The sequence below is a fragment of the Macaca mulatta genome, chromosome 14 (assembly GCF_049350105.2).
Source record: "Macaca mulatta isolate MMU2019108-1 chromosome 14, T2T-MMU8v2.0, whole genome shotgun sequence".
NCBI classification, from domain to species: domain Eukaryota; kingdom Metazoa; phylum Chordata; class Mammalia; order Primates; family Cercopithecidae; genus Macaca; species Macaca mulatta.
In genome coordinates this window covers 78,831,737-78,847,205 of record NC_133419.1, presented here as the reverse complement: position 1 = coordinate 78,847,205, position 15,469 = coordinate 78,831,737, and the positions used below count along the sequence as shown (strand labels likewise).

Below are 15,469 nucleotides of genomic sequence, written 5' to 3'. Positions count from 1 at the left end.
AAGTTAGGGAGGACCTGCCTTTTAGTGCTGCTTGGAGAGACACTGTCAATGAGCGGGGACGTTGGGGAATTTGGACCCCAATTTCTTGTTCTTCTACACTTGACCTTGCCTTCCAATTCACTATGAAATATATTTACTAGGTTTGCTTCTTCCATTCTACAAATCATGCGAGTTTTCTATACTAAACTGTTTTCCTAGAGGCAATGTAGGAGGGACTCAGCTGGACTTTGTTTCCAGGCAATGAGAGGCTCCCAGGTTGATCCCATTAAGGCAATGCCCTCATTTTGAATAGGGGATGACTGGGACCCCTCCTCCCCCACACACCTGAATTGGAAACTTGGCTAGGCTTTGTACAAGCCCTTGCCCTTAGGCAGTCCATAAAATGGGAACAATACTGAAGACAATCCTGTAAGCCAAGAGTGCAAAGGCTCCGGCGCGTAGTAGGTCCGTCTCCTCCTCCCGCCGAGGGGCGCCAGAGTTAAGGAACTTCTTACTGGGAAGGGGTCCCTCCTTTCAGCAGGAACCTGACCCGCAGAATGGATCGGAAACGCGAGCAACCCTCGGATCCCTTCCCCGTCGACGCTCGGTGAAAAATCGATCGACGACGGAGGGCGCGCAGTCCCTTCTCCGCACGCCCGCCAGCGCCAGGGGCGCGGCCGCCTCCCCGGCCTCCGCGCCCGCAGCTTGAGGCCTCAGGAGAAAGCGAGATTCCGGGGCTCGCCGGCGGCGGTGGCTTTCTGTGTCCTGGCGGATCCCCAGCCCCGCGTCCGCGTGCGCGGCGGCCTCGGGGGCGCGGCGGGAGCGGGCGTGGCGAGCGCGCCGGCCTTCCCGCTGCAACTGCCCCCGCGGCGGCCCGGCGGAGAGTGCGGATTGCGCGCGCTCGGGGCGGGGGAGCGGGCGCGCGCGAGGCCGCCGGGCGCGCGCCGCGCCGCCTAGTCCCCGCCGGGCCGCCCGCCCCGCCCCTGGCCTCCCGCGAGCTGCGCACCGCCGGCCGCTGCCCCAGCTGCCCGAGCCCGCGCCCTAGTCCGCGCGACCCAGCGGCGGGCTCCAGGCCGGCAGCATGAGCGGCGGCGGCGGCGACGTGGTGTGCACCGGCTGGCTGAGGAAATCGCCTCCCGAGAAGAAGTTGAGGCGCTATGTGAGTGCGGGCGCGGCCGCCGAGGGGCGGGCGGGCGGGGGGCGCTCCGGGGCCTGCGGAGGGGCGGGGGGCTCCCGGAGGGGCGGCAGGCTGGGGAGCTCGGGCCCGGAGCCGCGGGGGCCGGGGGCGAGGAGCGGCCAGGGTCGTGTGGGGTACCTGCACACCTGTCACAGGTGCGCCGCCGAGGGGCGGGGCGGGGCGGGCGGCAGGTTGAGGCTGCGGCTCCTGCTCCGCCAGGCGGGCGCGGCGTCGGCGCCTCCCCAGGCGGTCTGCCCGTAAACTAAATATAGTGTCGAAGTTTGTATTGATGGCTTCTGGAGACCGAGAGAGTTGACTCTCGGGGCTGGGGCTCCGCGGCGGCCCCTAGCAGCTTCAGCTCACAGGTCCGGGAGAGGGCGGGAAAGGGGGGCGTAGGCTGTGGGCCCGCGCGGACGGCCCCACAAAGGGCGAGCGCCTCACGCCCTCTCCTTCCCTTTCTCCGCCCGCCCCTCCCGGCCGCCGGCCTCACTCCGTCCGCGGCTGCATCACCGGCAGCGTCAGCGGCATGTGCAGCCCTTGTATTAAGTGACTCATTTGTTTGTCCCCCTTCTCTCCCTTTATTCCGTTCGTCTCTCACAGGCGCCTCCCCCGACCCCGGTGTGACACTGCAGTTTGGTCCCCGTGGCTGGCCCGGGTTTGGGACCTGGCAGCTCCCGGTTGTCTGGGGTCGGGAGAGATCGAGGCTCTCGGCGCCCAGGTGTTGCCAACCCACAGTGTTTACTGACATCGCTGGAACAGCCTCTTCCCTCTAGGTGGGGAACTGGCAGTTTGGGGGAGGTGGAACGGCGTGGCGCTGAGCCGTGGAGTTCTGGCTTTTTTTTTTTTTTTTTTTTTTTAACCCCTCTCCCCAGAGGATGCCTTGCCTGGTGAGGTCAAAGTACAAGATGGTGCCAGTTACTGAGATTTTGCCGAAATGGTCCTAGGGTAGTCGCGGGAGTTTGGAAGTGGGGGTAAGGTGGCTGGAAGGTTTCAAGGTCTCTCATCTGCTCCCTCTCCTTTTCCCATGAAATGCCCTTGTTTAACGGGCTGTGGTGCCGGACTCCGGGATCACTCCCACAGCCTGGAAGGGAGCCGTTGCCTCCAGCTGCAGTGCATCAAGGGAGCTCGGAATAGACCCTGCCCTCTGTCAGCTGCACCAGTGGCTGTCCATGGGGGGAGAAGCAGAAGCCTACCAGAATTTCCTGTCTTGGCTCCCCAGATCAGAATCAAGGGACTTCTGGCCTCTGGACTGAGGAAGTGACATTCTGTTTTTCAAAGGAAGTGTTGTTGTTGCGGAGTGCAAGTGTGTGTGTCAATGAAATCAGGCTCTTACGTAGATGTTTGCTAGGAAAAAAAAAATTCTGATTTAGCACATGACTTTTGAAAGTGGACGTGGATTTATAGGAGGGATGAAGCAGTGAATTGTTCATCTCAGTTTGAAAGCTCATTTTTAGGAGTGTCTATGTAGCCAAAGTATAATTATTAAGAAATACACTTTTTTCCTCTTCAGGCTTGTATCAGTTCGTTAGGAAGGTTGAATACTTTAATTAGGATTAAGGAGCAGTGATTTACTATTAACAATTTAATAAATATTTTTAAAACTTTGTCCCAAAGAGCTTCCAAAAATTATCTTTACAAATAGATTTCCATACAAGCTAGTGGAATAGAGTGTCCACAGTAAAAAAAAAAAGAAAAAGTGACCCTTAGTTTTCAAATTTGAACACTACACTAAACCTTGAAACTTGTTTTTGAAACAATTTGCAAACAGTATGACATTGTATCTCCATTTGACTTACCGCTCCTTGAACGCTCACCCAGACTCTCTTTATGACCCATTTCTTGGGTGTTTTTGTTCCCAAACAACTTTAGTTCAAAAAAACCAGGTTTGGAGGCATTTGGGTCAAGCACCTTTTTCACTCATTTGAACGAATCTAGAATCGTGTGATGGCCTTAGCCTCTCTTTCCCATCTTCGATGCACCTTCAGCCCATCAGGTGTCAGACCTTAACAGCTTTCAGTAACAGCTTTTCTTAGGCCAGGATGTGATGTGTTCACTTACATGACTGGAAGCCTCTGCCCTTTCGAAAGTTCAGTTTCCCCCCAGTTGAAACTGCTGATCTGTGTAACCTTAAGCTTCCGGGGAACAGTATTCTTTTACGTCTACTGTTTTTGGGGGTATTAAGAATTTTTGCATCCTGTTGTAAGTTAAAACTCTGCTAGTTTGCTTATTTCAGTAGAGGCCCGAGTTCATCAGAACCAAACTTGGAAAGTATTTCCCAGCCTAATGGCTGTATATTTACCCCAAAGTAGCTGCTGCTTCTGGTATACATCATAGTCATGTTATATTGTACTGAGAAATCCTCTTTATAAGAATGCCACAAGCATATGAGATAAGGGGAAAAAGTAGTTGATGAACTAGGTTATAACTATTTAAAACGATTTTTTAAAAAACTGATTTAATTCGAAGGCTGGGCGCAGTGGTTTATGCCTGTAATCCCAGCACTTTGGGAGGCTGAGGCCGGCAGATCACTGGAGGTCAGAAATTCGAGACCAGCCTGGCCAAAACCCCGTCTCTACCATAAATACAAAAATTAGCTGGGCGTTGTGGAGGGCACCTGTAGTCCCAGTTACTCAGGAGGCTGAGACATGAGAATTGGGTGAGCCTGGGAGGCTGAGGTTGCAGCAAGCCGAGATTGCACCACTGCACTCCAGCCTGGGTGAGAGAATGAGACTCCATTTCAAAGAAAAACAAAAAACTTATTTAATTCAGAAAGACAAGGAGGTGCAGAGGGGGGAAACATCTTAGAAGAAGCAAAGGCAAATGTTTGAGCAATTAGTTTTCAGGGATTTTTTCATCAGCCTTTTCTAGTTAATTATAAGTATAAAAGATCTATCTGCTATTTGCTGAGTGCCCTGGAGAAATTACAAAAAATGACTTTGGAAAATGCTGACTATTGCCCCTGGGGCATCGTGATACGGTTGCAGTGGGAGGTTGGCAGGAGTAACAACCCTCCCATCGTGCCTCAGTGTATTTGTGTGTGTATGCGTGTGCATGCAAATGCATATACACGTACATGTATATAAATCTTAAACAGAATTTTCTTGAGGAAAAACATTTTATTAATATGACCTACACTGCATTGTAGTTTTCAATTTCACTGGGTTAAAAGATTTAGGGAATAAAATTGGCAGACTGCCCCCTAGTGGCTAACTTGAAAGTTGTGCACAAATTTTAATGAACAACTGCATTAAGGTAACAGTAATTGTTTATTTCCATTGTATTTATTAAATATACTTATTAAATCTATGTCCTAGGTACTTCAGGTGCTTGGAATAAAAATTCAGTAAATAAAAAGAAAGAACATTAATCCAGCCTTTCAGTCTTAGCAATGGCTTTGCCTTCTCCTTCACAAAGAAAATTGAAATGATGAGGGAGTAGTTATCTGTACGTACCATGAATGGCCACACTTTCAAATTTACCTATATCTGCCTAGTTCCTTTCCTTCTTGTTTCTTTCTTTTTTTTTTTTTGACAGAGGTTCGCTCTTGTTGCCTAGGCTGGAGTGCAACGGCACAGTCTGGGCTCACTGCAACCTCTGCCTCCTGGGTTTAAGCGGTTCTCCTGCCTCAGCCTCCCAAGTAGCTGGGATTATAGGCATGCGCCACCACGCCTGGCTAATTTTGTATTTTTAGTAGAGATGAGGCTTGACCACGTTGGTCAGGCTAGTCTTGAACTCCTGACCTCCGGTGATCCGCCCACCTCAGCCTCCTGAAGTGCTGGGATTAGACATGAGCCACCACGCCCAGCCTGCGTAGTTCCTTTGTGGTTTCCTTAGAGTGGATGAAGTGCGTCTTCTATCTGAGCTAATCTTGCTACTTATACTTTGAATCATATCTTCTCCTCCCTACTCAAATAATTCTTATCCTGTAACACATCTTCAATTTCTTTCCCTCTCTGTACTCTCTCCTTTTCTTCAGGGTAAACTTGTTGGTGGTTTATGCAGTCTTCCTTTCTCCCACCTTCTTCTCAGTCTGCTGCAGTGGAAACCTACTTTGTTATTTACCAGAGCTATTCTCACAAAGGCAGCAGCGATACCCAGGTCACTAAATTCAGAGGATGATTTTTTACTCCTCATTTTAATTAATCTCTTCACTGCTTGGTCATAGTTGACCACTCTTTTTTAAAACACCTTCCTCTTGTCTTGGCTGACACTATAAATGCCTGTTTTTTCTCCTTTTCTGGCTACTCTGTATCTCCTTTGCTAGACTGACCCCTTTATCCAGTCCTTAAAGGTTGAAGCTCCTGGCCAGGTGTGCTGAGAGGCTGAGGCGGGCAGATCACGAGGTTAGGAGATCGAGACCATCCTGGCTAACACGGTGAAACCCCGTCTCTACTAAAAAAAAAAAAAAAATACAAAAAATTAGCCGGTCATGGTATCAGGTACCTGTAGTCCCAGCTACTTGGGAGGCCGAGGCAGGTGAATGGCATGAACCTGGGAGGCGGAGCTTGCGGTGAACAGAGATTGCGCCACTGCACTCCAGCCTGGGTGACAGAGCTAGACTCCGTCTCAAAAACAAAAAAACAAAACAAAACAAAAAAACGGTTGAAGCTCCTTTATAGTTATAATGGCTTTGTGATTTCTGCCCTTTGGCAACCTTGTCCATTCTACTGGCTTCAGTTATCATTTGCATGGTGGTCATCAAGTTAAATTTCCATCTCAGAGTTGTGTTCTGAACTTCAGACTTACATATCCAAGTGTTAACTGGGCATCTCTATTTGAATGTTTCCCAGTCAACACAAACCACTTCCAAAACTAAACTCTTCTTTGTTCATCTCTTGACTCCACATCTGCTCAGTAAACAGTGCCACTAAGCACCCACTTGTTCAAATGAGAAACTTGGGAATCATCTTTGACTCCCTGTCACCCACTATCCCACATCTAATCTGTCACCAAAACCTGTTAGTGGTATCATCTAAATATCTTTTGTTTATACGCTTCTTCATCCCCACTGCCATGACTTTTAGGATTAATTATTTTAGTAGCCATCTGTTGAGCACTTACTTTGTACCAGGCACTATACTTAGACCATTGATCTTTTAATGTAGTAATTTAGTGTATAATAATGGAAGCGACTTGCCCAAAGTCATCTAGCTTTGTCCTGAAGCCTGGGCTTTTAAAAAAAATTAAACATTTCATTTTGAGGTAATTCTATATGCACATCTAGTTGTAAGAAATAGTAAAGATTTATGCAACCATTATCCAGTTTTCCTTAATGGCAACATCTTTCAAAACTATACTCCAATATCACAATCAGTATATTGACAATGATACAGTCAAGATACAGTACACTTCCGTTACGATAGTAGTTTGTATGTTGCCCTTCTATAATCATATTCACTACCATCCCACCTCTACCACATCCTTAATCTATGACAACCACTAATCTGTTCTCCGATGTTTCGTATGTGTTATTTAAATGGATTCATGCAGTACTTAAGATTTTGAACTTTTTTTTATTCAGCATAATTCTCTGGAGATTCATCCTCATTTCATGTATCAACAGTTACTGTTTTTTATTGCTAGGTAGTGTTTCATGGTATGGATGTACCACAGTCTGTTTATTTAACCATTCACCCATTAGTTCTCATTTACATTTCCCTTGTGGTTAATGATGCTGAACATCTTTTCATATGATTATTTGCCATCTGTATATCCTCTTTGGTCAAATGTCTTCAAGTATTTTCAGTATTTTCTATATAGGTTTTTTTTTTTTTTTTTTTTTGAGACAGAGTTTTGCTCTTGTTGCCCAGGCTGGAGTGCAATGGCATGATCTTGGCTCCCCAGGTTCAAGTGATTCTCTTTTTTGTTGTTATTTCTTTTTTGAGTTGGATTCTCGCTTTATCGCCAGGCTGGAGTGCAGTGGCACAATGTTGGCTCACTGCAACCTCCGCTTCCCAGGTTCAAGTGATTCTCCTGCCTCAGCCTCCTGAGTAGCTGGGATTACAGGCGTGCACCACCATGACCAGCTCATTTTTGTATTTTTAGTAGAGACAGGGTTTCAGGATGTTGACCAGGATGGTCTCAATCTCTTGACCTCGTGATCCGCCTGCCTTGGCCTCCCAAAGTGCTGGCGTAACAGGCGTGAGCCACTGTGCCTGACTTTCCTGGTTTTCTTTTTTCCTTTTTTTTTTTTTTTTTTTTTTTTTTGAGACGGAGTCTCACGCTGTTGCCCAGGCTGGAGTGCAGTGGTGCGATCTCGGCTCACTGCAAGCTCCGCCTCCCGGGTTCCCGCCATTCTCCTGCCTCAGCCTCCTGAGTAGCTGGGACTACAGGCGCCCGCCACCGCGCCCGGCTAATTTTTTGTATTTTTAGTAGAGACGGGGTTTCACTGTGGTCTCGATCTCCTGACCTTGTGATCCGCCCGCCTCGGCCTCCCAAAGTGCTGGGATTACAGGCTTGAGCCACCGCGCCCGGCCTTGGTTTTCTTTTTTCCTACACATTTTAAAGGTTTTGTTTTTCCTTTAAGTCCATGATCCCACTGTGAGTTAATTTTCATGTAAGATGTGAGACTTAGATTGAGGTTCTTTTATTGTTGTCATTGTTGTTGACAAAGCCATTCTTCTTCCCTTTTTCGTCTTTTCAGTTGTACATATTTGTGTGGGTCTGTTTCTGGTCTCTCTTGGTCCATTTTTCCATGTGTCTATCCCTCTGCAAGTACCACATAATCTTGCCAACTATAGCTATATTGTAAGTCTTGAAATCTGGTAGCCTGATTCCTCTACTTTATTCTTATTTTTCAAAGTGTTTTAGCTATTCTATTTTCTTTACCTTTCAATACAAATTTTAGAATAATCTTGTTTATGCAAAAAAAAAAGTCTTACTGAGGTTTTGATAGGAAGTGCATTAAGCCTGTGTACCAATTTAGAAAGAAATTACAGCTTTACTATATTAAATCTTCTAGTCCATGAATTTATTTTACATTTATTTACATTGTCTTCCTTGATTTCTTTTTTTCTTTTCTTCTCCCCGCCCGCCCCCAACCCCCCACTCCCCACCCTGACAGAGTCTTGCTGTGTCACCTGGGCTGGCGACAGTAGCACAGTCATGGCTCACTGCAGCCTCAAATTCCTGGGCTCAGGGGATCCTACTGTCTCAGCCTCCCAAGTAATTGGGACGACAGCTGCCTACCACCGTACCTGGCTAATTTTTTTTATTATTTGTAGAGACAGGGTCTTCCTATGTTGCCCAGGCTGGTCTCAAACTCCTGAGCTTAAGCAGTCCTCCCGCCTTGGCTTCCCAAAGTGCTGGGATTATAGGTGTGAACCACCATGTCTAGCCTTCTGGAAGAGATGGTGTAGAACTGGTATAATTCTTTAAACCTTTGGTAGAATTCTCCAGATTAAACCATCTGGATCTGGAAATGTCTTTGTTAGGAATTTTTTACATTTTTAATGTAATTTCCTTAATAGATACAGGGTTATTCAAATTATCTACTTCATATTGAGTGAATTATAGAAGTTTATGTTTTTCAAGAAATTGGTCCGTTTTGTCTAATTTGTCATATACATGTGAGTGGAGTTATAGTATCCTGTATTATGCTTTCAGTGTCTGCAGGGTCTGTAGTGGGTCTACTGCTTTATTTATTTTTTTAACTCTCATTCCTGCATACCAACATTGCTTCATTATTATTTTTTGTTTGTTTTTTGAGTCAGGATGTCACTCTGTCACCCGGGCTGGAGTGCAATGGCACGATCTCAGCTCACTGCAACCTCCACCTCCCAGGTTCAAGCAATTATCCTGCCTCAGCCTCCCGAGCAGCCGGGATTGCAGGCATGTGCCACAATGCCCAGCTGATTTTTATATTTTTAGTAGAGACAGGGTTTCACCATATTGGCCAGGCTGGTCTCAAACCCCTGACCTTAAGTGATCTGCCCACTTTGGCCTCCCAAAGTGCTGCAATTACGGGCATGAGCCACTGTACCCGGCCTCTGATGTTTTTTATATAGGAGTTTAAATTATTCATTTGAGACTTTTCCTCTTAATGTATTCATTTAGTGCTATAAATTTCCCCCTCAGCACTGCTTTAGCTGTGTCCCACGAATATTGTTAAGTTGCATTTTCAATTTTTATTTGCTCAGTGTTTTTTTTTTTTGTTTTTTTTTTTACTTGAGACTTTCCTCTTTGACCGTGAATTATTTACAAGTACATTGTTTGGTTTCCAAATGTTTGGAGATTTTCCCATTATTTTTCTGTTTCTGACTTTTAGTTGGAGTTCATTGTGGAAGTAGAGTAAGTTCTGTTTGATTTCAATTATTTTTAACTTGTTAAGGTTTGTTTATGGCTGAAAATGTGGTCTATCTTGCTTTAGGTTCCATGGGTACTTTGAAAAGAATGTTTATTCTGCGATTATTGGGTAAAGTATTTTATAAATGTCAATTAGATATTTGATAGTAATACATTTAATTCTATATCCTTGCTGATTTTTCTATCCAGTTCTTCTGTCGATTGTTGAGAGATAGGGGTTGAAGTTTCCAACTATAATTGTGAATATTTCCATTTCCCATTTCAGTTCTGTCAGTTTTTATTTCACATATTTTATTTTTTTATTTTTTATTTTTTGGAGATGGAGTTCTGCTGTTGTTGCCCACGCTGGAGTGCAATAGCACGATCTTGGCTCTCCGCAACCTCTGCCTCCTGGGTGCAAGCAATTCTCCTGCTTCAGCCTCCCAAGTAGTTGGGATTACAGGCATGTGCCACCACACCCGGCTAATTTTGTATTTTTAATAGAGACAGAGTTTCTACATGTTAGTCAGGCTGGTCTCGAACTCCCGACCTCAGGTGATCCGCCTGCCTCAGCCTCCCAAAGTGCTGGGATTACAGGCTTGAGCCACTGTACCCAGCAGTGTTTCACATATTTTAGAGTCTCTGGTAATTTTTTTCGCTCTGTCTACTTGTTGTCTATTATTATAGCCTATATCTGATAATACAATTATTCCTGCTTTCCTTTTATTGATATTCACATGATACATCTTTTTCCATCCATTTACTTTCAACCTACCCATATCATTGTATTTGAAGTGATTTCTTATAGGTGGCATATTGTTGGGGTGTATTAATCCGTTCCTGCACTGCTGTAAAGAACTACCTGAGACTGGGTAATTTATCAAGAAAAGAGGTTTAATTGGCTCACAGTTCCACAAGCTGTGTAGGAAGCATGGCTGGGGAGGCCTCAGGAAACTTACAATCATGGTGGGAGGTGAAGGAGAAGTAAGCACATCTTACATGGCTGGAGCAGGAGGAAGAGAGTGAGGGGAGAGGTGCTACACACTTTTAAATAACCAGATATCACAATAATTCACTATCACAAGAACAGCACCAAAGGGGAAATCCACCTCCATAATCCAATCATTTCCCATCAGGCCTCACCTCCAATATTTGGGGATTACAGTTTGACATCAGATTTGGGCAGGGACGCATACCCAAACCATATCATGGTGCATGTTTTTAATCCACTCTGCCGATTTATGTCTTAATTGGCATATTTAAATTTACATTTAATGTAATTTCTAATATGTTAGAGCTTAGTTCTGCCATTTTATTTTTTGTGTTCTGTTTTTGTTTGTATTCTTCTTGCCTTCCTGTGAGTTTGTTGAATATTTTTTAGAATTCTATTTTAATTTATATAGTGTTTTTGAGTGTCTCTCTCTATACAGCTTTTTTAGTGGTTGCTCTAGGTATTATACTGTACATACAACAATCAGTTGGTGTCTTCTTATAATCTAAATGAAGTCTGTATCATCATTTTACAAGTTTAAGTGTAGAAACCTTACCTCCCTTTATGTGCTTTTGCCGTCTTCCATGTATGATTGTCTTAAATATTTTTTCTGTATCAGACAGTGCTATAATTTTTGCTTCAATCATTAAACCTAATTTGGAAAATTCAAAAGGAGAAGGAAAGACTATTTTATTACATTTTTGTTTACTGTGTACTTTCTTTGCTGATGTTTTCAGGTTCCTCTTTTTTTCATTTCCTTTCTGTTTAGAGAACTTCCTTTAGCCATTCTTTAGGGTAGACCTGCCAGTGATAAATTATCTTTGTTTCCTTCATCTGAAAAGGTCTCATTTTCACCTTCATTCTGATGTTTTCACTGGATATTGAATTACTGAGTTGACACTTCTTTTCTTTTTTTTTTTTTTTTTTTTTTTGAGACGGAGTCTCACGCTGTTGCCCAGGCTGGAGTGCAGTGGCGCGATCTCGGCTCACTGCAAGCTCCGCCTCCCGGGTTCCCGCCATTCTCCTGCCTCAGCCTCCTGAGTAGCTGGGACTACAGGCGCCCGCCACCGCGCCCGGCTAATTTTTTGTATTTTTAGTAGAGACGGGGTTTCACTGTGGTCTCGATCTCCTGACCTTGTGATCCGCCCGCCTCGGCCTCCCAAAGTGCTGGGATTACAGGCTTGAGCCACCGCGCCCGGCCGACACTTCTTTTCTTTGAGCACCTGTAAAATATTGCATTCTTTCCTTCTGGCCTGCATAGTTTCTAATGAAAAATCCATGGTCATTCCAATTGCTTTCTGTCAGGAGGTAAAATGCCATTTCTTTCTGTCTTTTCTGTCTTTCTGTCTTCCTGTCTTCTTGTCTTTCTTTCTTTCTGTCTTTCTTTCTTTCTATCTTGCTTTCTTTCTGTCTTTCTTGACAGAGTTTCGGTCTTGTTGCCCAGGCTGGAGTGCAATGGCACGATCTGGGCTCACTGCAATGTCTGCCTCCCAGGTTCAAGCAATTCTCCTGCCTCAGCCTCCCTGGTGGCTGGGATTATAGGCGCTCGCCACCACACCCAGCTAACTTACTGTATTTTTAGTACAGACAGGGTTTCACTATGTTGGCCAGGCTGGTCTTGAACTCCTGACTTCAGGTGATGCACCCACCTCAGCCTCCCAAAGTACTAGGATTACAGGAGTGAGCCACCACGACCTGCTCCCGTCTTTTTCTCTGGATGTGTTCAATGATTTTTTTTCTCTTTAAGAATTTTGCGATGTGTCTTGGTGTGGAATTTTTTTGAGTTTATCCTGTTTGGAACTCACTAAACCTACTGAATCTGAAGGTTTATCTTCTTATTACATTTGAGAAGTTTTCACCCATTGTTTCAAGTGCTTGTTCAGTCCTACCCTCTTTCTTCTCTTTTTCCAAGAATCCAATGACACAATTGTTAGATCTTTTGTTGTGGTTCCATAGCTTCTGTAGAGTCTGGTCATTTTTTTTCAGTCTTTTTTCTCTGTGTTGTTCATATTGGGTTATTTCTACTGTCCTGTTTTCCCATTCACTGATTCTTTTTCTCTGTTCTCACTATTCTGCTGTTGAGCTCACTGATGAACTTTTTATTTTGGTTATATTTTTCAGTTCTAAAATTCCATTTGGTTTTTCTTTACATCTTCTATTTCTTTACTGAGACTTTCTGTTTCTTTTTGGAGGCTTTCCAATTTTCCATTTGTTCCAAGCATGTTTGTACCTGCATTTTTATGACAACTCCTTTAAAATACATGAAAGATAATTCTAACAGCTTTGTTACCTCAGTGTTGGCATCTGTTGATTGTCTTTTTCATTCCATTTGAGATCTTCCTCATTCTTTGTATAATGAGTGGTTTTCTGTTAAAACCTGGACAATTTGGCCAGGTGTGGTGGCTCACACCTGTAATCCTAGCACTTTGGGAGGCGAAGGCGGGCGAATCACCTGAGGTCAGGAGTTTGAGACCAGCCTGGCCAACATGGCGAAACCCCATGTCTACTGAAAATACAAAAATTAGCCGGGCATGGTGGCAGGTGCCTATAATCCCAGCTACTCGGGAGGCTGAGGCAGGAGAATTGCTTCAACCCAGGAGGCGGAGGTTGCTGTGAGCCAGGATCACGCCATTGCACTCCAGCCTGGGCAACAGAGCAAGATTCTGTCTCAAAAAAAAAAAAAAAAAGTTAAACTTGGACATTTTTGTATTATGTTGTGGTACTCTGGATCTAATGTAAACCTTGTGTTTTATCAGGATTTCTCTGACCCTGCTCCATCGTGGGAAGGGGACACTGCCTCAGTACTTCCAAGTAGAAGTTGAAGTCCAGGTTTTTCATTCCGCCTCCATTGACACTCCCGATAGGAAGGCAGTCTTCATTACTCTTGTGAATGGTTGAAGGTTCCAACTTCCCATGTGGCCAGTCTTCAGTGACTCCACAGGGATGGGTGCCTTATTACCAGTTTTGGGCTATGAATATCTCAGCTTTCTACTTGGCTATCTTTGACAGTACCCTAGCAGGTGTCACCTGGCCTCAGTGACAACCTCTGAAGGGTAGAAGTCTAGGTTCTCACTCAGTTTTTGCTGATGTGGGTGAGGGTTGGACCAGAGTTTTCTCTGCAGATGTGGCTGGAGTAGAGCAGTTATTGTTTAGCAGTTTCATCTCTTGCTAGGCTGCCCCTTTCCCAGTCCTTTGGCTAGAGAGAGCAGACTTTCGTTGGGAATTTTTTGGTCTACACGGGTTGGTGTTTCTGCCATGCTGGCTGCTTCAGCTCCAAGTCTGAGATATATGAGGCATAAAACTCATGGAATTTATCACTGTGTCATTCTTTGGGTTCCAGTGTCTCTAGCAAATCCGCCGCCGCCTTTTCACATTTTAGATTCTTCTTAAGTTTGTTTTATATATAATATCTAAGGATTTTAGTTGTACTTAGTGGTGGGAATAGGGAAAAGTATGTCTATTGCATTTACCCACTGTGTATGGTCTTGAATGTTGCTTGTACAAAAACACTTGTTACCAATAAACATCTAGTATAGTAGTGGCAATTACTAGATATTTTATTCCCATGTTACCAGAGGAGAAACTGAGCACAGAGCTTAAGTGCCACACATGGTAAGTAGCAGACCTAGGACTCCAAACCAAATCTTCTCATTAAAATCCATGTTCTTGGCTGGGCGTGGTGACTCTCGCCTGTAATCCCAGCACTTTGGGAGGCCTAGGTGGGCGGATCACGAGGTCAGGAGATCGAGACCATCCTGGCTAACACAGTGAAACCCTATCTCTACTAAAAATACAAAAAATTAGCTGGGCGTGGTGGCGGGCGCCTGTAGTTCCAGCTCCTTGGGAGGCTGAGGCAGGAGAACGGGGTGAACCCGGGAGGCAGAGCTTGCAGTGAGCCGAGATTGCGCCACTGCATTCTAGCCGGGGTGACGGAGCAAGACTGCATCTCAAAAAAAAAAAAAAAATCCGTGTTTTTTCCACATGTTTTCTGTGAAATAGGATTCTGCCTTTATTTTTTTAATTTTTACTTTTTGTGGATACATAATAGTTGTAGATATTTATGGAGGCATGAAATTTTGATACAAGCATATAATGTGTGCTTAGGAGACTCATCACCTCAAATGTTTATCATTTCTTTTTGTTAGGAACATTCCAATTCCACTCTTGTTATTTTGAAATATACAATAAATTATTGTTAGCTATACTTGCTCTATCTTGCTACCAAATACTAGATCTTAGTTCTTCTAACTGTATTTTTATACCCATTAACCATCCCTTCTTTATACTTCTCTTCCCACTGCCCTTTCCAGTATCTGATAATCATTATTGTTTCTCTATCTCCATGAGTTCAGTTTTTTAGCTTCCACGTATGATTAAGAACATGCAGTGTTTAAATTTCTGTTCCTGGCTTATTTTGCTTAACATAATGTCTCTAGTACCATCCATGTTGTCACAAATGGTAGGATTTCATTCTTTTGCATGGCCGAATAGTATTCCATTGTTATTTGTTGTTTTCAAGACAAGGTCTTGCTCTATCACCCAGAAGTGTAGTGGTACAGTCTTGGCTCACTGCAGCCTCAACCTCACAGGCTCGAGTGATCCTGTCACCTCATCCTCCTGAGTAGCTGGGACTACAGACATGCAGCACTCGGCCTGGCTAATTTTTTGTTTTATTTTTTGCAGAGGTGAGGGCTCACTATGTTGCCCAGGCTCATCTCGAACTCCTGAACTCAAGTGACCTTCCTGCCTTGGCCTCCTAAAGTGCTGGGATTAAAGGCATGAGCCACTGTGCCCAGCCCTGAATAGTATTTCATTGTGTGTATGTACCACATTTTCTTTATGCATTCATCGATTGATGGACACTTAGATTGATTCTGCATCTTGGCTACTGTAATAAGCATGGGAGTGCAGATATCTCTTCAATACATTGATTTCCTTTTTTTTGGATATATAGCCAGCAGTGGGATTGCTAGATCATAGGGTAGTTCTATTTTTAGTTTTTTGAAGAACTACCATACTGTTCTCCATGGGGGCTGTAC

The 15,469-nt window shown here is 44.5% G+C and overlaps 1 protein-coding gene across 2 annotated transcripts in view; it reads left to right on the top strand.

Moving 5' to 3' along the window:
- Nucleotides 1–947: 947 nt before the first annotated feature.
- Nucleotides 948–15,469, top strand: part of GAB2 (GRB2 associated binding protein 2) — a 202,209-nt gene continuing 187,687 nt past the window's right edge. For both annotated transcript variants that reach the window (XR_013404218.1, XM_015115335.3), the window contains exon 1: nt 948–1,138. Coding sequence is in view for 1 of the 2 variants with exons in the window: in XM_015115335.3 (XP_014970821.1) it covers nt 1,061–1,138 (78 nt within the window). In the remaining variant the exon portion in view is untranslated. The remainder of the gene's footprint in view (nt 1,139–15,469) is intronic.